At 49.8% G+C, this 22,484-nt stretch overlaps 1 protein-coding gene across 3 annotated transcripts in view; it reads left to right on the top strand.

Annotated features, from left to right (window-relative positions):
• Positions 1-22,484, top strand: part of FGD5 (FYVE, RhoGEF and PH domain containing 5) — a 118,385-nt gene that overhangs the window by 35,154 nt on the left and 60,747 nt on the right. For all 3 annotated transcript variants that reach the window (XM_073901695.1, XM_073901694.1, XM_025885376.2), the window contains exon 3: positions 14,559-14,691. In XM_073901695.1, the coding sequence (XP_073757796.1) occupies positions 14,559-14,691 (133 nt within the window). The remainder of the gene's footprint in view (positions 1-14,558; positions 14,692-22,484) is intronic.

Raw genomic sequence — 22,484 nt, 5'->3', positions numbered from 1 at the left:
AACTGAGCAAAGTTCCCTGTCCCCTCTGATCAGTGGCAGAATGAATCTCAGAGTGTGGAGAGGGGCTAAGATTGGAGTTGGGGGCCAGGTGGCCCAGTGGGTAGAGGGGAAGGCTGAAGGAAAGAGGAGCTGGGCTGCTTGGAAGCCAGATTTGGGGCTGGGTGAGAGCTCAACCCAGCCAGCCTTGTGGTTTATTTCTGTAAAGATGACTTGCTCTTATGAAATGATTACCCAGTTGATGATCCTTCCTTCCAGCTTGCTTCCCATAAGACTTTTTTCCTGAATCACTGACTGTGAACAAATTGATTTAATTTGAACCTGGGTGCACAGTCTCATGTTCATGTGGTGGAAATTGTTCCGACTGGTTTAGGGGCTCAGGGGCTCCTCCCGGGGGGCAGGGGTGGGGGAGCTGGAGGATGGGATTTGTGAGGATGGGGTTGAGGAGGAGGGTACCACGCTGTCCTCAAGGGTTCTGTTTTCCAGTTCATTGCCTCTTTTCCAGCACTTTCTTTCCGAAATGGAATTGGAAATGTTTGCAGAATGGCCTGCACGATGTGCAGTTTTCCAGCCTTCCATTGTTGTAGTCTCTGTCCTGGGCGTGTGGAAAGAAGGCTGTGCCAGCTGGCGTTGCAGCCCAGCCCTCAGAACCCACATTTCAAAGCAGTTACTGGCCAAAAAAAAAAAAAGGCAGGCTTCGCTGCACAACTCCTAAATACTTCCAGATACCCAGCCACAGGCCCCAAAAAGTGCTCACACGGCACCCCAGGTCCTGACATGCCCCCACGCCGGGTCTGGAGTCAGGAACCACCACTTGGCATCCTCTGAGGTCCACGCGGAACAAAGAGGTGTTGTCCTGCAAAGGGGAGAGTTCTAGGCATGGGGCCGGACACCCAGGTTCTGGCCCTCAATTTCTACCCTCCTTATGCGGAACCCTGGGCAAGCCGCTTCACCTCCCAGGTGAAAAAAGAAGCAGTTCTCTTTTGAAGTGCTGCTGCCTGCCTTCACAGGTTCGTGGAGAGAATCACCTGAGATGGAAAATGCAGGGTGTAGACTGTAGAGTCTGGTGCAGATTTTAGCACGGGGGTAAGGAAATCCTGCACAGCCCATTCTTAGAGCCTGGGGTATTATATTGACTCCAGCACCTCACAGCCTGTTTTGTCATCTGTGACATGGGCTGCTAACACGCCAGTTGTGGACCTGTCTCCAGGAGTAAATGAGAGATTGCAGGCAGGTGCTTGCCCAGGGGCCAGTGCACAGGAGGCTCTAGGTGTAACCGCAGCATCAACACTATATGCCAAGAGAGACTTTCAGAGTTTATTGTTGAAGACTAGGTTTTTGGTGATTTGTTTGGGAATGCCAGGTCCAACCTTAAACACCTAACACATCAATTTGCTTTCCTGTCTCTTGTCTTGTTTTATCCCCCAGCAGCCCATGATGTAGGCAGAGCAGGGATTCTGATCACCGTTTAATAGCTGAGGACACTGAGGCACAGAGGAGGGAAGTGGGTTTGCTCACAGGGTGAGCCACTGGCAGAACAAAAGTCCCCTGACTCCCCAAACAACCCTTCTAGCCCTGGACTGTTTTGAGGTTGGAAATCTGACCCCCTCATGCATCCCTGGTGGCCTGTGGCCTGGAGACCTGGGTCTGTCCTGGGTGGAATTTTCAGGGGACATTTAAAAAACTGCAATGATAACATAGAGCTGTGTTCCCGGCACTACCCTAGGTGCTTTCTATGTATGTCAACTCACTAAATCCTCACAAAAAAAAAAACAAAAACAAAAAAACTGAGATTGGTATTACTATTTTCCCCATTTTACACATGAGGACAGTGAGGCACAGAAAACTTGCCCAAGGTCAAATAGCTGGTAAGTGGCAGAGAACCGAGTTTTGGAAACCCAGGCGGGGCTGGCTCCAGAGTCTGCTCCTAACCAGCATTTTCACTTCCAGGACTCAACCTGTGGCAGGCAGTGTAGATGGTGTTGGGGTATAGAGATGAGTGAGGCGTGACCCTGCATTTTGCTACAGACTTGCTGCGTAGCCCGGGGCAAACTTCTCCCCCTGCCCAAACCTCACTTTGCCCACCTTTGTCATGGGAGCATTGGATTGGCCAGCTCTAGCAAAGGGTGGCATTTCTCTGGGGTGTGGAGTGGCCCAGCCATTGTGTGGCAGGCCAGCCGGGTGTGGCCCCAGCACTGCCAGGCCCTCCCAGGGGAGGAAGTGTCGGTATTTACAGGAAATGCAGGACAAGGCCTGGGAGGTGGGTGGAGGAGGGGCAGCCAGCCTCTGGGAGCCCAGAAGATGTGTCTGGGCGCTGGTGGGAGGGCTGAGGGCGGGTGCCTCTCTTCCCACCCCAAGGACGAGACTTTTTGTTGTTGTTGAAGGGAAAGGTCCCACTTCCCAGGCAGCCCTGCCCCTCTCCTGGCCTCTTCCCTCCAAGACTGCCACACCCTGCCTGCCTCCAAAACGCCAGGCCAGCTGACCCCCTTCTCCTGGGGGAGGCTCCTGGGAGCAGTGGAAAGAGCATTAAGCTGGATACCAGGAGATCTGCCTTTAGTCCTTCCCGCCCTGGACCTCAGTTTCCCCCACCTGTTAAATGGACACTTGCTGCAGCCCTAACATATGTATAGCCAGCTCACTGCCTTCGTGTGGCCCACAGCCCAGCTGTGAGAAGCAAGATGAGTAAAGAACAGACCAGCCCCCGCTTTGGCCCTGTAACCCAGGGAGTACAGATTGGCTTCACTTATGCCACAGAAGTGTTCCTTAAGAAGTGTGTGTAAATTGAAATTTTGTAAAAATACTGCCTGTATTGATTATACTGGGAGTACAAGGCTATTATTTTTAAGCCTGAATAAGAATTGGAAAGGGAACTAACATTCTTTGAGTCCATGCAGGTGTCAGGCACTGTGTTGCTTTCACATACCTGATTTCACACTTGTAAGAAATAAGGACTATAGTTAGGGATGGGAGACCTGGATTTAATCTTGGCACTGCCACTTGCTAGCTGTATCTCCCTGAGCAAATCTCCCAATACCTTGGAGCCTCCATCTTCTCCTCTGTGAAATGAGGATAATCGTATGTTGTATCCCACAGCCTTGCCTGAACCCAAGCCTCAATATCCCCCCCCAACCCTGGCCCCCGCTAGCCTTCTCTGGTCTCCCAGCCTCCAGCATGTCTCCCACTGCTGTTCACAAGTGGCCAAGGTGAACTTTCAGACTCAACTCAGTCTCACCCTGGGCTGGAGCCCTGCTGTGACTCCTCACCACACACACACACAGGTTTAGGGGTCCTTTACCTGAGCTCCCTCCTCACAGCATGCACCACCTTGTCTCCTGTTGATCTGTCTGCTTTCCCACTAGGCTGTGAGTGCCGAGGGGCAGATAAGAAGGCTCTCTTTCACCTCTGTGTCCCCAGTGCCAGGCATGGGGTAGACCTTCAACAAATGTGGACTGTGTCAGGTGAGGCAGTGTGGGCACTGAGTATTCCATCCACTGTGCACTGCTGTGCCTGTGCTAGGTAGGGCAGCTCTGATTTTGGAGTGCTCCAAATCCACACCTGTTCAGGGATGCCAGGAGGAGCCTGGCTGGAGGTGCTCTCCCCCATCCCCATGAACCAATGAAAGCCGGCAGGTGTTAATTGAGCACCTGTTCTATGCAGAGTTCAGTGCTCTTGGCTGGCAGGAAGGAGCTCACAGTTTGGGGAGGGAGAGAAAACATGTGAAAAGCTAAGGCCATATAGCCAGAAGAGGGGTGTCCGTGGGTACAGGGGCATGTTGAGGGGAGCTGGGCCTCTTCCATAAGCAGGTGTGACCAGGCAGGGGCAGGCTGTGAAGCTTATGCAATCTGTGGAGTCTCTTTAAGAAAAAGAATGTACAACAAAGAATATTAAATAATCTACAGAGCCTTGAAAGGGACCCATGTGGGTGTGGGGCCTGAAGCTTAAGCCTCATTAGTTTCCCAGTAGACCTGTCTCAGTGGTCAGGGAAGGCTTTCTGGAGTAGGAGGTTAGGTTGGACCTGGGTCTAGAGAGGAGAACCCATCAGCCACGGACCTAGGCCTGACCAGTATGAGGGAGTCAGGTCAGCAGACATTTCCCAGGCATCTGTTCTTAGAAGGCAGTCCCTGCCCTAGAGAAGCAAGACAGATTTATAGGATCTTAAAGGCCTTTGGCAAAAGGTGGCATTTCTCTGAAAATGCTTCTTCCCTGTTTGGGGCAAAAGAGAAAGATACAGTTCAGCAAGGCCACAAGATGAGTCATGCGATGAGAGAGAGAGAGAGAGAGTGTGTGTGTGTGTGTGTGTGTGTGTGTGTGTTTGTGCATCTGGTCGGTCCAGGGGTGTTTCCCTTGCCTATATCACCTTCCCTGCTGGGTCTGAGCCTTAGTGTGTTTGTTTCTGTCTGGCTTTGTGTGATTGATTCCCTCTGTGTCCCCCATGCAGATGTGCCACTCTGGCTACACGTGACAGGTGTATTTATGTGGGTCAGAAAAGCCCTCACCCTCCGCCCTCCTTGTGTTATTGCACTGTGGACACTGTGTGTCTTGGCACTTCTCGTACATTCTCATACCTGCCTCCCCAGCACAGAGAAGGCGACAGTGAACCAGAAGAATGAACGTGGGTCCAGCTGAGGTCCACCTGTGGTTCTGTCTGGGTTGGTGGAAGGGGGAATAGCAGAGTGGACCTTGGGGAAGTCACTTACCCTCACAGAGCCTCAGTTTCTCCAAATGAGAAGTGTGGAGGATAACAGCACTTGCCTCATTAAGTGGTTGAGAGGATCGGTGGGGTACCGCCTGAGGCATGTCCAGCACACCGCTCAGTGACCCTTCACTGCTGCTTCTGCAGTGTGGAAGCAGGAGAGAGGAGTCTTTGGAAGGGCAGGCTCTGAACCAGGTCCCAGCTTTGCACCTCTCCTGTCTGTGCTTGCCTCTCCATCTATGCGGTGGGCATGGTAATCACCCACAGGATACAGTGGTTGGGAAGAATTCGTGAAGTACCTGGCACATAGGAAGTAGCACCCAAGTCACTGGCCCAACGTCTGCTACTATTGCGGCTACCCCTGTTTTTATTGACTAGCCACGTCCTCGTGGAAGGGAGGGTGGGAAAAGGGGATTGTTTTTCAGACCACCATCCAAAGAAGCCACAGAGGACCCCTCTCCTAGCTCCTGGCCGCTTCAGACATGGTGTGTGGTTATAGAATCACAGTGTTCTTCATGAACCTCCCGCCACCACAGCCTCTCCAGCTTCCTGAGGTGGCTGCACTGGCTCCCCTCCCTCTGCCCCTCCTGTGTTCTCACTTACTCCAAATCCCAGAGCAGAGGTGATAGGAGAACGATGTGTCCCAGTCTCCTCCTGCTCTGGGCTGGGTGCTTCAGACCAGCAGCTGTGGAGCCCATCTTCCAGATGAGGAAACTGAGGCAATCCCAACCACCAGTCTTTCAGCATCCACTGAACCTATGGCTGAACGAGAGCCACCGCAAAGGGTGCTTCTTCCAACCCCTACCCCACGGCCATTCTCAAAGTAATATAAAATGAGGGCCTAATTAGTAAGAAAGTCCGTTTTTCCATTAAGACTTGGCTGGCCACAGCGTTCTCAGTGGTGGCAGCCCCTGCTGTTACCATTTCTACCAAAGGTGTTGAGCCTCTGCTGAATAGGGAGGAATGTGGAGGCCGTCACTGACAGGCTAGTGGGGAGTCAGATAAATTAGCTGGGGTAGGACGAGTCGTTCAACACGTGTTTGTTGGGCACCTACTGTGTGCCATCATGGAAGATGCAGAGTGCACAGCAAGCCGATGATCCCCCTCCCTGAAAGAATTGTGCCTGATGGGGAAGCTAATATGGGAACATAAATAACTGTAGTCACAAAATGTAAACTGTGCTGGGAGCCCCTTCCAGCAGGAGAGGTGCGGAAGGCTTCCTGGAAGAGCTGGTGTGTGTGTAGACTTCGGGGGGCGGGGGGTGGCAAGTGGAGGAGGGGGTGGGCAGGAATTCTGGAACAGCCTTGGAGGAGGCACAGTGATGGGAAGCTACAGAGGTGTGCATGGGCCAGTGAGTCGGTGGTTTGGCTGCATGTAATGACTGAGGAAGGCAGACATGTGCAGGATTCACTAGGACAGAGTTCCTCAGCTTAGGGGAAGACTTTATGTTCTGGACATAAAGTCACAGAACATTGTGGTGGGAAGGGCCTTTAGAGGTCCTCTAACTCCCTTTTTTACAGATGAGGAAAGCTGAGGTCCAGAGAGAGGAAAGGGCCCACCCAGTGTCACACAGCAAGCTGGTCGCAGAGGTAGGACTAGAACCTGGGTCTGTGTGACCTTGAGGAACTCTGCCTGATTAATTCAGCCCTGGCCTTTAGCTCAGGGGATTGTAGCAGATAAAACTGCCAGGCACTGTGCTGAGCAGTTCACCCACCTCATTCACAGGCATCATCTCCTAGACCCTGGGAAGGCAGGTACTGTTACCATCTCCCTTTTACAAAGGAGGAGGCTGGGCAGGTTAAGTGACTGGCCTAGGGTCATTGGGCTGACAAGTGGCAGAACCATGTCCTGCCCTCAGGAGGTGAAATGTGTCCTCTAACATTATCCTTTGCTGGGGCCCCAGAGATGGTTGCAATGCTAGGGGGTCAGTGGCAGAGCCAGGCCTGTGGCCAGCAGTGTGGCTACTGCTAAGGGCCAGAGATGCAGGACTCTTCCTCTGCTATCTTCATCCCCTCAAGTTACAGAAGGGTAGTGGCTGCTTCCCAAAGCTGAAACCTGAGAGATGATCACTCCGGTGAGTTCGGGGCCCTGACTGATGATTTTTCTCTAGTATGTTACCTCTTTATATTAGTCTATCATTTTATGAAGCTTCTGCAGATCTTCCAAAAGTATTAAATATTTCCCCCTGGACCTGTGAATTTTCATGGATTATCTGAAAAGAAAGCCTTCGTAGTTAACAGTTATGTTTCCCTGTGGCTAGAAAAGAAGGATGTTTGTTTGGAGCAGGAGGGGGCTGAGCTGGAATCAAGGAAACAAAATTCCTTTAAAATCCCTATAAAACCACGTCAAGCCCACTGGGAAGGCTAAAATTAAAAAGATAGACAATAACAAGTATTGATGAGGATGTTGAGAAATTGAAACCCTCAACACCGCCAGTGGGAATGTCAGATGGTACAGCCAAAAAACAGTCTGACGGCTCCTCAAAATCTTAAACATAGAGTTACCTTATGACCTAGCAGTTCTATATACAGATGCAAGAGAAATGAAAACATATGTCCACATAAAAAAACGTTCACATGAATGTTCATAGAGGCACTCTTCATAATAGCCAAAAAGTGGAAGCAATCAAAATGTCTATCCACAGGTGAATGGAAAAACAAAACGTGGTACAGACTTACAGTGCAGTATTATTTGTCCGTAAAATGGAATGAAATACTGACACACTATACCATTGATGAACCTTGAAAGCATTATGCAAAGTTAAAGCAGCTACACACAAAAGGATTGTAGGATTCCATTTATATGAAATGTCCAGAATAAGACAAATCCATAGAGACAGACAGTAAATTAGTGGTTGCCTGGAGTTGGGGGCCAGTCCTACTGATTGACTACTGAATGGTATGGAGTTTCTTTTGGGGTTGATGAAAATGTTCTAAAATTAAGTAGTGATGATGGTTGCACAGTTCTGTGGATACACTAAAAAGCTCTGAATTGTACACTTTAAAAGGGCAAAATTTTATGATATGTGAATTATATCTCAGTAAAGCTATTGTAACAAGAAAACAAATTCTTACAAAACCATTGATGCTGTATTTCAAGAAGAGGGGTGGGGATGTCATAGGATGGAGAGCAAGGATGGACTTCTGTTTTTACTTAGTGAAAGATGGAAATTGAATTTTTAAAAAAGCCTCTCCTTCAATCATGTTTCTGGGAACCATTACAAGCACTATCCCTTGGCTGACCCTGGGCGCAGGATGCATTCCCTCCAAGAGGGAACAAAGCAGAGATTCACTCCAGTGGTGCGGAGACAGACAGGCAGCTGCTCTTCGGCTGTGGGACACATGCCGTCTGGTCTCAGCACATGGCTTCACATGCCTGGGGGTCTAGTTCTCCACCTGCATTTTACAGGTGTGGAAACTGAGGCCCACCTTGACAGTCATGTAGCCCAGATCATGCATTGGGTTAGTGGTGAATCCAGGACTCCCGGGTCTCTGACCCCCATCTTAAGCAGTTTCCACTGTATCAGATGGAAGGTTCCCAGTTACAGTGCAGATGATATCCCTATCTGTCAAAGTCTCAATGTCCCTTTGAGGCAGGGGGACATGGGAGGGGTCAATTCTGAGTGACAAGGAAGTCTCAGAGCAGAAGGTGTCACCTGGGGAAGGTCTGGAAGGATCAAGTGAACTGTGAGGGTGCCTGGAGGTAAGGGGGTGTGGGGAGTAGGCAGGGGGCAGGCTTGAATGTCTGAGGGTTTGGAAATCCCTGGTTGTGCAGCCAGCCCTTCCCTCCCTCCACTTCCAGGCTCTTCCAGCTGCTCTGCTAATTAGGGCAGTCATCTTGTTTCCTCCATCTCCAACTTTTCAGCTCCTAGCGAGCAGCCCCGAAGCCCCCTGCCCCTCCTTGCTGAGCTGGCAAACTTCAGAAAGGTCCCAACCTATGTCAGAGGAGCCAAAGGATGTTACATCTGCAATCTGGCCTCCTTCACACATATCATTGTACCAGCAAGGGTGGGTCTGGGGCCAGAGTGCCCGCCGACAGATTCTCAGTGAGGCAAGCGTTCCTTTTTTATGAGTTATTAAGCCATTCTGGCTGTGCTTAGGGTTATGACTCCCAGCGAGTGTCACTAGGATGGGATTTAATGGGCAGAGCTGGACAGCCCCGGGCTGGGTTACAAACTGTTTGTCCCCCCACGTGGATGCACATGTCCTTTTACGACTCTAGGCTGCTGGAAAGGACTGTGCTCATTTGGAGGGTCATTTAAGGTAATGAGCTCTGGGCAGCTTTAATTTATGTTCCTTTTAAAACACAGATCGACTCAGAGGGAGGATACAGCTCTGTGGAGACTAGACTGGAGGTTTAGAATTTGGCCCTTTTGTGGGCTGGCCAGAAAGGACCTACTGCAGGCCAGGCAGTGGAGGCTTTCCCCTTTGTGTTCTCATTTAATCCCACAATGAACCTACATAGTCATCCCCACTTTACAGATGAGAAACAGAGAGATTGGGTGACTTGCCCAAAGTCACAGAGTGACTCTCCTCTGATCTGATGCCAGAGTTCCAGGCCAGTTGGTCTCTAATCTTACAGTCCTGACTGCCTAACCCTTTTGCTGATTTTTCCTGGCATGTGTCATCTCCCTTGATTTACAGATTTAAAAACGAACACACAAAAACCGAAGGCATGGAAAGGTTAAGTAACTTGCTTGAAGTGATAGAGCTGGGATTCAAACCAATCAGCCTGACTTCTGAGCCCACCCTCTTGACTAGTACTTTTGCACTGTACTTTCTTTGAGAACAGAGATAGTACTTTAGTCATCTTTAACTTCTCCATGTGTTAGCTCCTTGAAGTACATGCTAATTCCTATTTGTTGAATAAGTGAGAGACGTATGATTGGATGGGGAGAGAAGGATGGCCGGATGGGCGGGTAAACAAATGGATGCACAGATAGATGGCTAAGTGGATGGGTGGTTGGATAGATGAATGGATGGGTGGGTGGATGGATGCATGAATGGGTAAGTACATGAAAGAATATATAGATGGGTAGGTGGGTGGGTTTAGAAGGCTTTCTCATATGTAATATATTGTTATGGTCAAATAAGCTATCTGGAGACAGCATTTCAGTTATGATTTTAATGGGCATTATCCATAATGTCTATTTGTTCACCAGTACCTGTAGTTTAGAGTCTAAAACACAAAGGATTCTCAATAGGCATTTTTTTTTGAATGACTGAAAAAACAGACAGGAACCATGCAGCTAAAAATACAGAGTGTCGCAGCCTTTGCAGAGGAGCCGTCTGAGAGGTTTATGCTGACAGACTGGTGAGATGGATGGGTATGTCACGGTTCTGAGTCTGCTTCCCCAAGGGAAGAAGTGGTTACACAGGACACAAGTTCTACTAGAGCCTGTTGGATTATTTGGGTGGAAGTTGTCAAAAACGTTTCTCAGAGCTGTTTTCTTCTCTGTATTTGAAGATCAGCCTGGTAGCAAAGATGAAGGATCTGTAGGGGCAGCTGTGTTGACCCTTGTGGTGTTAGAGTGTTTTCTTTGCTTATTAAGTGAATGACTTCTATCCAAAATCAGGTCTGTCACTACAACTTCCATTGAATCTGCAAAGGCATTGGATTATACTTGCTCTTTTATATTGTGAAAGCATATTTTTAGTGACAGTTTATCTACATTGTTGTGTTCACAATCCCTAAATAGGACAGTGAAATAAATGAACCAGAAATATCATCATAACACCCAAACCTTTGTCTCCTGAATTCCATTCTAGATCTTTCTTGAAAACTGAAGTCAGAGGAAGTAGAATAAAAGATCATGAGCCACATTTCTGGCCATAGCTGAGGTTGGTTTCGGATGGATGGTCGGTGGGTCAGAGTTAACCGTGTTTATCTCTGAGGTCTGTGGGTCTCCGATGGTAAGCAACATAATGCTAGTTAAACTGGTATGGAGTAATAATTATGTGAAGTCACATACTGTGATTTCATGGGTGTTATCACTTGGGATGAGGTCGTAGTGTTAGCATATATTAAAAATGAGTTGACTTAAAGACAACAGTAGGTAGGGGTGCCTGGGTGGCTCAGTCGTTAAGTGTCTGCCTTTGGCTCAGGTCGTGATCCCAGGATCCTGGGATCGAGCCCCACATCGGGCTCCCTGCTCAGCGGGAAGCCTGCTTCTCCCTTTCATGCTCCTCCTGCTTGTGTTCCCTCTCTCACTGTGTCTCTCTCTGTCAAATAAATAAAATCTTTCAAAAAAAAAAAAGACAACAGTAGGTAAATAGTAGAACAGCTGTATGCAGCTAGAGCTGAACTGGTAATGGAGAGAGCTCCCATTTAGTGAGTTATGTGTTGGGCATGGTTCTAAGTGTCTTACATTATGTAACTCATTGAATCCTCCCAACAGCTCAGTGAATTAAGCACCCCTGAGGCTTGGTGAAGTTAAACACGGCCAGTACTGGGCTGAGACAGAATTTGAATGCAGGCAGTCTGACTTAAGAGTATGAGCTCTAATCTCTGCCCATTACCACTTCTCAAACAGAAAATAAAATAATAGCACAGACAATAAAAACAAAGCCCCATTTTGCCTGGTAACCTGAGACCCAGCTCCACACATTGGTGCACTGCGGGAACCTGACTGGGCCTCTGTTTTCATATCTCTAAAATGGGATCAGGCATAGGGAGAGGCATTCTCTGAGGCAATGTGTATTGGCCCAGATTTGCCACATGACCTTGAGCCAACCCCTCCCCCTTTCTGGGGGTTTGGCTTCCATGACAGTCTCCCCAGTGTCACCCATGGCTCTGTTTTGTGGAATCCAACCCTCTGCTTGGCCTGAGGTAGCGTCCAGTGCTGGCAACCTCAAGGCCCAAGGGCACCCACTTTTTTATATCCCAAGTTGAGCAGAGCCTCGCCCGACAGCCTGAGCCGTTGGGGCTGAATCCCAATGGCACCAGAATATCCCTGAACAATTCAAGCGAGAGGGTGACACAATCAGATTGGGTTTTGAGGAGGTTTCCTCTGGCTGCTGGGTGGGGAACAGATTGGAGGCCAGCCAGGGTGGAATGGGAGAGAACAGGAAAGCAATCGTCACAGACGTCCAGGCAAGAGATGGCTTGGGCCACAGAGCTATGACAGATGCCAGTGGAGTCAGAGAAGACTTCAAGGTAAATTCGGGAGAGGTTTTGTGTTCAAGTAGAGGCTGGCTATGCGAGGAAATGCTGAGATTTCCAGCTTGCTGCCTGGGAAGATGGTGATACCCTTCACCCGTGGGAGGCTTGGCTGGGAATCCTTCCCTCCTGCACAGTGCATTTTAGAGAGGCGTGGCATCTACCTTCTTTTCCTTAATATGGAAGAAGAACCGTCCAAGGACACAGTTAACTGCTCCATCCCTCACCACTACTAGTTGTCCTCCACAGAGCATAATGGGTTCCTGCTGGGGCTTAATGTGGTCATTCCTCTTGGAGGGGGAGAAAGCCTCCACTCACTGTCTTAGGACACACACAGTGCAAATTGACGCAGGAGGCTCTAGAGGGAAGGAAGCTGGGGCTCCTCCAGGAGACTGGTCCATGCAGTCACTTTCCTGAAGGAGGCTCTGAGCTCGCTAAAGCAGGTGTGGTGTTCCTCTGACCCCCAGTGGCCCCTGGCACTGTAGGAAGGGGCAGTGAAGGAGGTGTAGGGTGGTCCTAGGAGGGGAGGTGCTCACAAGCCCTTTTACACTTCAGCGGTGGTATAGGGCTTGCTGCAAATCCACCGTCTGCTCTCATGGTTTGAAAGAAAAGGACAACAAAGTCAATTCTGAGAGAGAAGAAAGAGGTCTGATCAGAAGGGTAGCCAGCTGGATAGTAGAGTGAACTACGGCTCAGCCCGGGTCAGGACCTAGTCTGTGTGTCTGCACACAAGAGCAGAGCTATAGTTGCTGCCACACACAGTTTGTCCACGGAAGCTACGGAAGCCCAGGCAGGAGTAGGCCACCTTGTCCCTGATGTGTCTGACCTCACAGCCCCAATGTGGACCAGGGGATGCCTGTCACGCTCTTGACACAGCCCCTTGTTTCTTGGGTTCCAGGTGTTCTGGAGATAGGTATCCCTGGTTCCGGCTCCTGCAGTAGTTGAGAAAGAGCTCCAAGGTGGCCCCTAGTGCCACTGTAGCCTAAGGCTCAGTTTCTCTTGTCTTGATATCCCCTACCCTGGCCATGCTTCTCCCTGCCTGGCCCTGGGCCTGAGCTAAGAACAATGTCCCTGCCCACATGAGGCCTGGGCTAACATTGGCCCAGCCACTCCAGCAGTTGGATGCTCCCTCCTCTCCTCCAGTCTGTCCATCCATCTATCCATCCATCCATCCATCCATCCATCCATCCATTATTCTTGCACCTCATTGTGCCATTCCCAGAGGGCAGAAATAAGTATTTGATTAGAATTTAATAAGACCAGGGTACCTGGCTGGCCCAGTTGGTTGACTATCTGACTCTTGGTTCAGCTCAGATCATGATCTTGGGGTTGTGAGATTGAGCCCCGCATCAGGCTCCATGCTCAGCACAGAGTCTGCTTGAGATTCTCTCTCCCTCTGCCTCTGCTCCTTCTGCTCGTGCTTACTCTCTCTCTCTCTCAAATAAATAGGCAGAATTTCTTTAAAAAAAGAATTTAATAAGAACAAATGCCTGGATTTTGAGTATGAGAAGAAATTTTGTGACAAGTTGTTTGGGACCACATTGCCCATGGCAGGAGAGAGCTATTGAAGGTTTCCAAGTAGGAGAGGAACATGGCCTGATCCCTGTTGTGGAGCAACCACTCTGCTGGGTGGAGAGAGAGACCTGGAGCAGGGAGCAGAGCAAGGAGGTGGTTGTCATGGGGTTAGAGCCTCCTCCGCGGGGATAGTTTTGAAGTCAGAGGAAGGAGGGTTCTCCTCCTGCAGGCTGGTGTGTCACATGCTGCCCCTCCTGGAAGCTTCCCCGTGCTGTCACAGAGCTCCTCCTCCTGCTCACAGCCTCGGAGCAGTCCTCTCTGGCCTGTCCAGACAGTTCCCCCTCACTATTCCCTATGAAAGCACTTCCTTCTTCTCCTTCACTTACCATAATTTATGATCATATATTCATTGTTCCTTTTTGAAACAGGGACCATGTCTGCTTTATTTGTCACTGCGTTACCCTCTGCCTATCTCTATGCCTGGCATAAAGCAGGCAATCAACAAACATTTATTGAATAAGTGTGTTTAATTAATTAACAGCAATGCCTATATTATAGTCATAGTCATACACGTATGAGTTTGTTACCTCACCTCTGCAAGCACTGATCCTCACAGCACCAGCCAGAAAATGAAATAGATCATCATCCCCTAGGTGGAAACTCACACCCTGAGTTGTGTCTTGTCCGTGATCTAGCTGATGACAAGGCAGGGGCCAGGGTCTAGAATGCACATCCTGAAGCGTACTGCATCACTGCATTCCTCGTTCGGGCCCAGAGGACATGGCCACCTTGGGAGCGGACTCTGCTGCCTGACCAGGCCAGTCCAGACTGCCAGACCAACCAGATTGAACATCTCTTGCCCTCACAGTAATTATTTGTACCCTCCAGCATCACAGCCTGCCTCGTATCTTAACAGAGACAGATCTGTCTTAGCATGTGTAAGGGCACTTAGGCAGCAAAGAGCATGGTACGTTCAGGGAACTAGGAGGAGGCCAGGATGGCTGGAGTGGGAGCATGTAGGGATGGTTGGGCTTGTGTCTTATTCAGTTCTAGGTCCCCGTGGAGGGCAGGCATGGAGCTTTGCACACAGAGCACTCGTTAATGGCTTGTGGCATTAACAGGGCCCCTGGTGTATTCACTTTGCCTTTGCTGGACAAGGAGCTCTAACCCTCTCTTTCCTCTGCTCTGACCCCAGCGCCTACACAGAACCTTATAAGGTCTGTCCCATCTCGGCGGCAGCCCCCAAAGAGGACCTATCATCGGATGGAGAACAGGGAAGCTCGGAGGAGGAGGACAGTGCTCCAAGAGACCCCAGCCTCACCCACAAGGTAGGGTGCCCCACCATGGGCAAGGGGCCAGTGGGTTGTGGGGAGTCAGAGATGTAAAGGCCGAGAAAGGACGGTGACAACCACTGTACCACCTCTTGGTGAGGAGGGAGCTGTTTCCAAATAGCTGGCCCCAAATTGGATACAGAGGCTGAGTCACAGCACAGCTGGGGCTGCAGCGTTAAGAAACATGAGGAGACACAGGGTCCTGCGTTGGTGATGCCGGGGTCAATGCTCCTGCTGACTTCTTGGGTCTGAGGAAGTTTGGGGCTTCCCAGAGCCCTTGGGGATGAAGTGAAATAGAACTGCATGATTTGAATCAAGACAGACCTGGATTCTAATGACCTCAGGCATCTGGGCCTCAGTTTCCTCATCTGTGAAGTGGGAATCATTAGGACAATTAAGGGAAGTGTGTGAGTTTCATTAACTGAAGACAGTTTTGGAATGAAAGTTGGTTTCCCATACCCTGCGGTGGTACTTAGATGGGATGGGGCTGAGCGAAGAGCTGTCGTTTGTCTGGAGGCAGACGGTGAGTTGGGTCCCTGCCTGGTATAGGGACCAAGTCACAGTGGCAGCTCAGACCTCTTAGTGGGCATTGGGGCATGGTGGTAATTATATATACTCACTCAGGGTGCATGGGAGCCCGTGCCTCACTTCCACTTGCTGGCTTATTGTAGTTCTTCCACACACTGCTTCTTGGAGCTTGGGTTTGTCTCGAAACAGAGAAGTGAAGATCTTGCCCAGGCTCACACAGCTGTTATTCCATGTCATCCAGCAAACACCCTGAGGTGCTGGGGGCCAGGAATTTAGACCCAGAGGGACACCCCAGCTGCAGGGAGACAGGCTAGGCATTTCCCCCACCCCATCTCCTGGGCCCCACCTGTCCGCAGAGGAGTAGCTGGGGAGGCCAAGAAGCATCACCTCCTACCTGACCAGCCTCCTTCGGGCACCTTATCTGGTATCTGTCTCCCACTCTTCGTCATCCTCTCCTTCCAAGGCTGGAGTAGGTATATCACATTGATTGAAGACTGCTCCTGTGGAAGAGCTCAGCAGAAGTGCCTGGCACTTGCCAAGCTTTGTATAAAGGGTCAGGTCTTTCATTTTGTTTTCATACCCTTGATTTCAATTCATTTATCTTTCTGCTCAGGGTCTTCATAAAGTTGCCCCCCCCCCCCCACCGCAGGGCTGTGGGAAAGCTGAAAGGAGTTTTCCCACCCGGCTCTTCTTCAGTCCTTCCCCCCGGGTGGCTCCTGACCCTTCCTCTCCATCTCTGGATAGAGTGTGTTGTCTTCCACAATCCATGCCTCTTTCACTCCTTACAACAAGTTCAAGGTCAATACCACCAACCCTGTGGTGTGGTGGTGGACACAGAAATTAAGTAAATTGGGCGCCTGGGTGGCTCAGATGGTTAAGCGTCTGCCTTCGGCTCAGGTCATGATCCCAGGGTCCTGGGATCGAGTCCTGCATTGGGCTCCTTGCTCAGCAGGGAGTCTGCTTCTCCCTGTCCCTCTGCCTCTCCCCCTGCTTGTTCTCTTTCTGTCTCTCTCGCAAATGAATAAATAAAACCTTTTAAAAAATAAAAATTAAAAAATAAAAAAAGAAATTAAGTAAATTTCCCAGGGCCACTCTGCTAGTGATTGAAGGGGTTGGACTCAAAACCAGGTCTGGCTGGTTCCAAGCCCTGTGTTTGTTTGTTTCCCCCTGTAGCCCTGGAAGACTTCTCTTACCTCTCCACTTCGTCCTCTCTCCCCAAAAAGAACTGTTGCCTCCTTGAGGGCAAGGGAGAGGAGCTTTGAGTTAGTGGTACCAGTTAGAGATGATTGTGGCTTTTCTCGGCATCCCCTGGAGTCGTGGAGCCTGGGAGCAAAAAGATAGTTGTTATTTGGGATTTGGTCCCCACTCTGAAGTTGGGAATTGGGTCTGGGTACCAGGCCAGGAAGAGTTGAAGGGCTGACAGAGCAGTGGGGCATACTTTCTGTATCTCAGGGTCCTCCACGTGGTGCTGGTTCCCCACCATAGCACCAGGTTCTCTGTTAAACCTTCCTCTGAGACCACCTGTATCTCCTCCAGCTGTGTAACCACTGGCCAGTCACTTCCCATTATAGGACCTCAGCTTCCCTATCTGTAAAATAAGAACATTAATAGTAACTGGGCTGTGGGAGGGTTGAATGAGGGCACCGATGTAAAAGTGCCAGCACATAGTGGGGGCATAATAGCTATCTGTTGTTCCTGTCTGGGAGGCAGAGAGGGAGAAGGGAGGGTCCTGTTTGCTCAGGACCATTGCAAAGACATGAAGTCCTAGGGCCCTGGACATTGGTGGTCATCTGGTTCAGCTTCTCAGCCTTGTGATCTCCGGGCCACTGCATGGCCAGGAGCTTGCAGGAGGTGGGGTAGCATAGGGAATGAGAGGTTCAAACTGAGCTTTGACACTTGCTAGCTGAGTCACTAGCAAATACCACTCTGTTCCTCCGTTTCCCCTTCTGTAAGACTGGGAAAACAGTAGTGGTGCCTACTTCACAGTAGTTCTGAGAATAAATAAATCTGAGGAGACGAATGCCTGGCATGCAGTAAAAGAACACACGAAGGTCAGAGTGGGTGGGACCGTGGTAGGACAGGGAAGCAACCTGCACAGGGTCCAGTCAAGCTCAGTGATAATGGCAGGGTTGCAGAACTGAGGCAGCTCCTGCCTGGGACAGGGACCCCTTATGTGCCCTGGAACCAGAGCTACATAGAACCAATCAGTGGCCAGCCAAATGCAGGGCCCAGTAGTGTTCTGTCACTCTGAGAGCACAGACAGAGAAGCGTGGGTGTAGACTCCTCGTGGCTGGTCAGTTCGCCCTCAGGAGCCCAGCCTTCTCACCTAGCGAATGTACTGAACATCCTTTCCCTTCTGCCCTCGAGGCTTTCGTAATGAACCACAGTGGCAATCACCTTTAAAAATCAAGTTTTCGTTGCACGAGGCATGCTCTACTGGATTCTTCTCATAAAGTATGAAGTCATTACAGGTGAGGGTTGGGTGCCCTGGGGTACTCATTCCTAGTTCCTGTGTCCCCAAGGAGGTAGCTGTGGTATGCAGTTTGGTGTGTATCTTCCAGAACTTTTTCCCTGTATTCACCTATGTGTATCATTCATTATGAGAGGAAAATGGATTAGGTATTGTTTGTGGAGTGGTTGTTTACATATGTTGAATCATATCAAACTGTAAGAAACCTGGCATAACTTGGTTGCATTCACTCACTGGTATCTTACAGAGATTTTTGCATATTGCTACATAGCGTTCTAATTTTTTTTTTAACTGCTGTATGGTATTCCCATTTATGGGTATGCTGTCCTTTGTTTTGCTATCCCCCTGCTGAGGGACCTTTACAGTGTTTCTAATTTTTAGACTCTACCAACAGTATTACATTGCACTTGTTCACACACCTCCTTATGCACATGCTTCTCTCTAGGGTAGATCTCACAAGGGGATTGGTGGCTCAGAGAGGCTCATTTTCAGTCTTTGTACCTGCTACCACAGTGACCCCCAAGAGGCCGTGACAGGGCACCTCCTCCTGGCAGCCCTCAGTGTGGGAGAGTTCGCCAACTGCTGGGCCATGTGCAGCTGTGAAGGGAGATTTCTGGAGGGAGCAATCTTTCCTGGCTCCTTCTTGCTGTAGAAATTTGGGTGGTCTGGGGGGTAGGGAGAAGGAGCATTCACTCCTCATTCTTTCATCTTCCACCGTCTCTGAGAAGTCTATTTCCCCAGAAGGCAAAGACCTCTCCCGCTCTGTGCCTCCGTCACATGGAGGGGGTAAAGGAGCCAGATTTCCCATCTCCAGCCACCTCTAAGGAGCAGACCTGGGGAAAGTATGAATGATAGCGGAATTGCTTCCCCCGGGCCTCAGGAGGCGTGTTTCGGGTGAGCCCCACCCTTCCTAGAGTTTGATGTAAAAACAAATGTGAGGTGGTGAGCTCCAGTCTTCCCGATGTTTTGAGGTGGCCGCATCAGAAGGAGAGAGACTTGGAGCAGGACGGGAAGCTCAGCCCAGCTGTCCACCCGCCTGTCTGACTTCTCCCTCTCTTCTACTCAGAGATATTCAGGGGGTGTGGGTTAAAGGAAAGAGGGGGCAAAAAAGGAAAAGCAAGAAGGACATAAAAACAGATCCAGCTGTGAAAGGAGACAAAGGCTGTCTTGGCATGTCACTCCTCCCTGACAGCAGGCCCGGTTTTCAGCTAACTGAGACTTTTCAAGCTAAATACCAGCTCCCTGGAGACCCGCCCAGGAGTTCATGGCCTCTCTGAGCCACCTTGTCCCTCCACCTCCTCCTCCCTTTGTCTGAGTCCCGTTGTCACCACGTTTCCCCGACGGGTCCACCCTCGAGCACAGGCCGAAGTTTGCCCTGTCCTCTGGAACAGGCCTGTCCTGCCGTGATGCCCTCCCGGGCCCCGCCCAGACAGGTCCTCTTTTCCCTGGCTGCATGCATGGTCCAGGCGGCCTGGTCTGGGCCTTCTTGCTGGCTTCGTGCCCCCAGGCCTTGCACCTGCCACCTCGCCCTGACCATCTGCTTGAACCCTGGTTATTTCCACTAGACCAGTCCCCACCTCGCTGAAATGTCGACACATGCTTTCTCCATGCCAATCTTCTCAACCGTTTTTGCAGCCCTGAACATTGGCTCCATGGCATGTGCTCACTCCTCCTAGTCCCTGGGAGGCCCTCCTAAACCTGCAGAAGCTTCCTCAGGCTGTAGCCTGTTCCTTCCCAGAAAACAACCTCGTCCCCTGGCGAACATGAACTCCCTCCCGTCTGCATCGTCTCTCTGTATCCTCACTCAGTTTCTCCCCGTCCCTCCTCTCAGCAGAAATGTATTTACTAAGTACTCACTGAGCACCTGCTATGTGCCAGGTACCCTTCCAGGGGCTTAAGATACAATAGCCATAAGACAGACCAGGTGCCTCCCTGCCCTGGTGGAGTTTCTGCTCGAGTGAAGGAGATGTTCAGTTAGAAGGCTCCTAAGGTGGGTTTAGGCAGTGAAAGTGCTATAGCATCAAACACACAGAACAAACCTTGGTGGTGGGAGCAGGGCGCCTGGGGTGGGACGAGGGGGGAAATTTAGGCGGAGAGGCTAGAGAAGGCTTTTTTTCCAATGAAAAAATTGGTTTTAAAATACACATAACATAAAAATCCACCATCTTGACTATTTTTAAGTGTCCAGTTCAGTGGCATTAAGTACATTCACCCTGTTATACAACCATCTCTACCATCCATCCACAGAACTCTTCATCTCCCCACTGAAACTCTGTCCCCATTAAACACTAACTGCTCACCCCCTTCCCCAGCCCCTGGTGGCCACCCGGCTGCTCTCTGCTTCTACGACTTTGACCGCTCTGGGGATGTCATGGAAGTGAGATGGGGTCATATGGAATTTGTCCTTCTGTGACTAGTTTATTTCTCTGAGCATAATGTCCTCAAGACACATCCATGTTGTGTCCTGTGTCAGAGTTTCCTTCCTTTTTAAGGCTGAAGAATATTGCACTTGTATGTACGCATCACATTTTGTGTGTCATTCATCCATCGATGGGGACTTGGGTTGCTTCCACTGTTGGGCTATTGTGAGTATTACTGCCACGAACATGGTGCACAGATGTCTCTTCAAGACACTGCTTCCAGTTCTTTTGTGTATGTCTCCAGAAGCGGAGTTGCTAAATCATGTAATTCTATTTTTAATTTTTTGAGGAACCACCATACCATTTTCCACAGTGGCTGCCCCATTTTACATTCCGACCAGCAGTCGGAAGGCTTCTAGTTTCTTAGAGAAGGCCTTTATGACGGGGAGGAAACCTTTCAGCAGGGAGCTGGATGGTGTGAGCCAGCAAGAACTGGCAGGGTCTAAGGACAGAGCATTCTGGGCAGAGAACAGCAACCCAGAGGCAGGAAGGCAGGAATGAGCCTCAGGAGCTAGACCAGGTCAGTAGACGGAGCACAGGAGAGGGAGATGGGCTGCAGAGATTCTTTAGGACTTCCCTCAGCCTACAGACATACTCAAGTCTTCCCCACTACCCCACCTCCCTTCCTGCCCACATCTGCCCTACACAACCCTCCCTGACCTCGTGAGCCAGGGTCTCCATGCTGTCCGCCTCACACCCTGAGCCTCAGCTCTGGTGGCCTCTTGCCTTGGGATTTCCCTCTTCCCTTGGTTTTCACTGGCTACTTTCTGTCCTGGTTTTCTCCGTACTTCTCTGACTATCCAACTCTGTGCCTCCACACCAGGCATTCACTTCCCAAGGCCCGAGCTCTTCCATCCTGTGCTCTGCTCAGGCAGCCCATTCCAGGGCAGCAGCCAGCCCTACTCAGGTGCTGTTTCCAGAGCTGACCTCCTGCTCTGACTCTTCTCTGCAGCCCCACACTCCAGCCTCCAGCTAAACTTTTGGTCCCTTCTTGGAAGCCCCACAGATACAGTCGTCCCCCCTTATTCACAGTTTCGCTTTCCGTAGTTTCAGTTGCCTGTGATGAGCTTGATCTAGGAGCAAGTGATCCTCTTTCTGACATAGATTCAGAAGGCCAGTAGTCACCTAACACCAGGTCACAGCACCCACATCATTTTGTGTCACTTCATGTCATCATGTAGGCATTTTATCATCTTACATCCTCACAAGAAGAACCAGGGTGTGTACAGTACTATAAGGTACCGTATAAGGTATGTTTAGAGAAGCCACATTCACATAACTTTTATTGTAATTGTCCTATTTTATTACTAGTTACTGTTGATCTTTTACCGTGCCTACTTTATTTTTTTAAAAAGATGTTATATATTTATTTATCTGAGAGAGCGCCCACGTGCCTGCATGAGCAGGGGGGAGGGCGAGGGGCAGAGGGAGAAGCAGGCTCCCTGCTGAGGCCCTGCGGGACTCCATCCCAGGACTCCAGGAACCCAAGGCTCCAGGATCAATGACCTGAGCCAAAGGCAGCCGCTTAACCCACTGAGCCACTTGGGCGCCGCCTGTGCCTACTTTATAAATTAAACTTTATCACAGGTGTGTGTGTCTAGGAAAACACATACTATATACAGGCATACTGCGTTTTATTGCACTCTGCTTTGTTGTACTTCACAGACACTGCATTCTTCACAAATTGAAGGTTTGTGACAACCCTGCAGCAAGCAAGTCTGTTGGCACCATTTTTCCAGCAGCATTTACTCATTTCGTGTCTCTGTGTCACATTTTGGTAATTCTCACAGTGTTTCAAACTTTTCATCATTATTATATTTGTTATGGTGATCTGTGACCAGTGATTACGACTCAGCATTTTGTAACAATGGTACATACGTTGTACTTTAGAGTAATGCTTTTCACACTTAATAGAATACAGTATGGTGTAAACCTAATTTTTATACACCGGGAAACCAAAAAACTCATTTGACTAGCTTTACTGCAATATTTGCTTTATTATAATGGTCTGGAAAGACTCACGATATCTCCGAGGTATGCTCATGTGGGGTTTGGCACTATCTGTGGTTTCAGGCATCCTCTGGGAGTCTTTAGACGTACCCCCAAAGATAAAGAGGGTCTACTGTACCTCTGACTCAGCACGTCCCAAACTGAACTCAGCATCTTCCCATCCCTTCCGCCTGCTTCCCCTCTTGTGTCTGCCATTCTGGGTGTTGGCACCAGATTCTAAAGATTTGAAATCCCTGGCATTTCATTTTCTATTGTCATGTGTTAATCACAGATCAAATGAAAATCAACAAACTCCAGGGCCTTTGGCCAGGCATCACGAAGGATTCAAAAACAAGTTCTCTCCGTTCTTCAAACCCACTCCA

This window comes from Callorhinus ursinus, unplaced genomic scaffold (genome assembly GCF_003265705.2).
Source record: "Callorhinus ursinus isolate GAN/ISIS: 27379988/994484 unplaced genomic scaffold, GSC_fseal_2.0 scaffold15, whole genome shotgun sequence".
In the NCBI taxonomy this organism is placed as follows: domain Eukaryota; kingdom Metazoa; phylum Chordata; class Mammalia; order Carnivora; family Otariidae; genus Callorhinus; species Callorhinus ursinus.
Note: the sequence above shows the minus strand (reverse complement) of the source record. Positions and strands in the feature narration are given on the sequence as shown.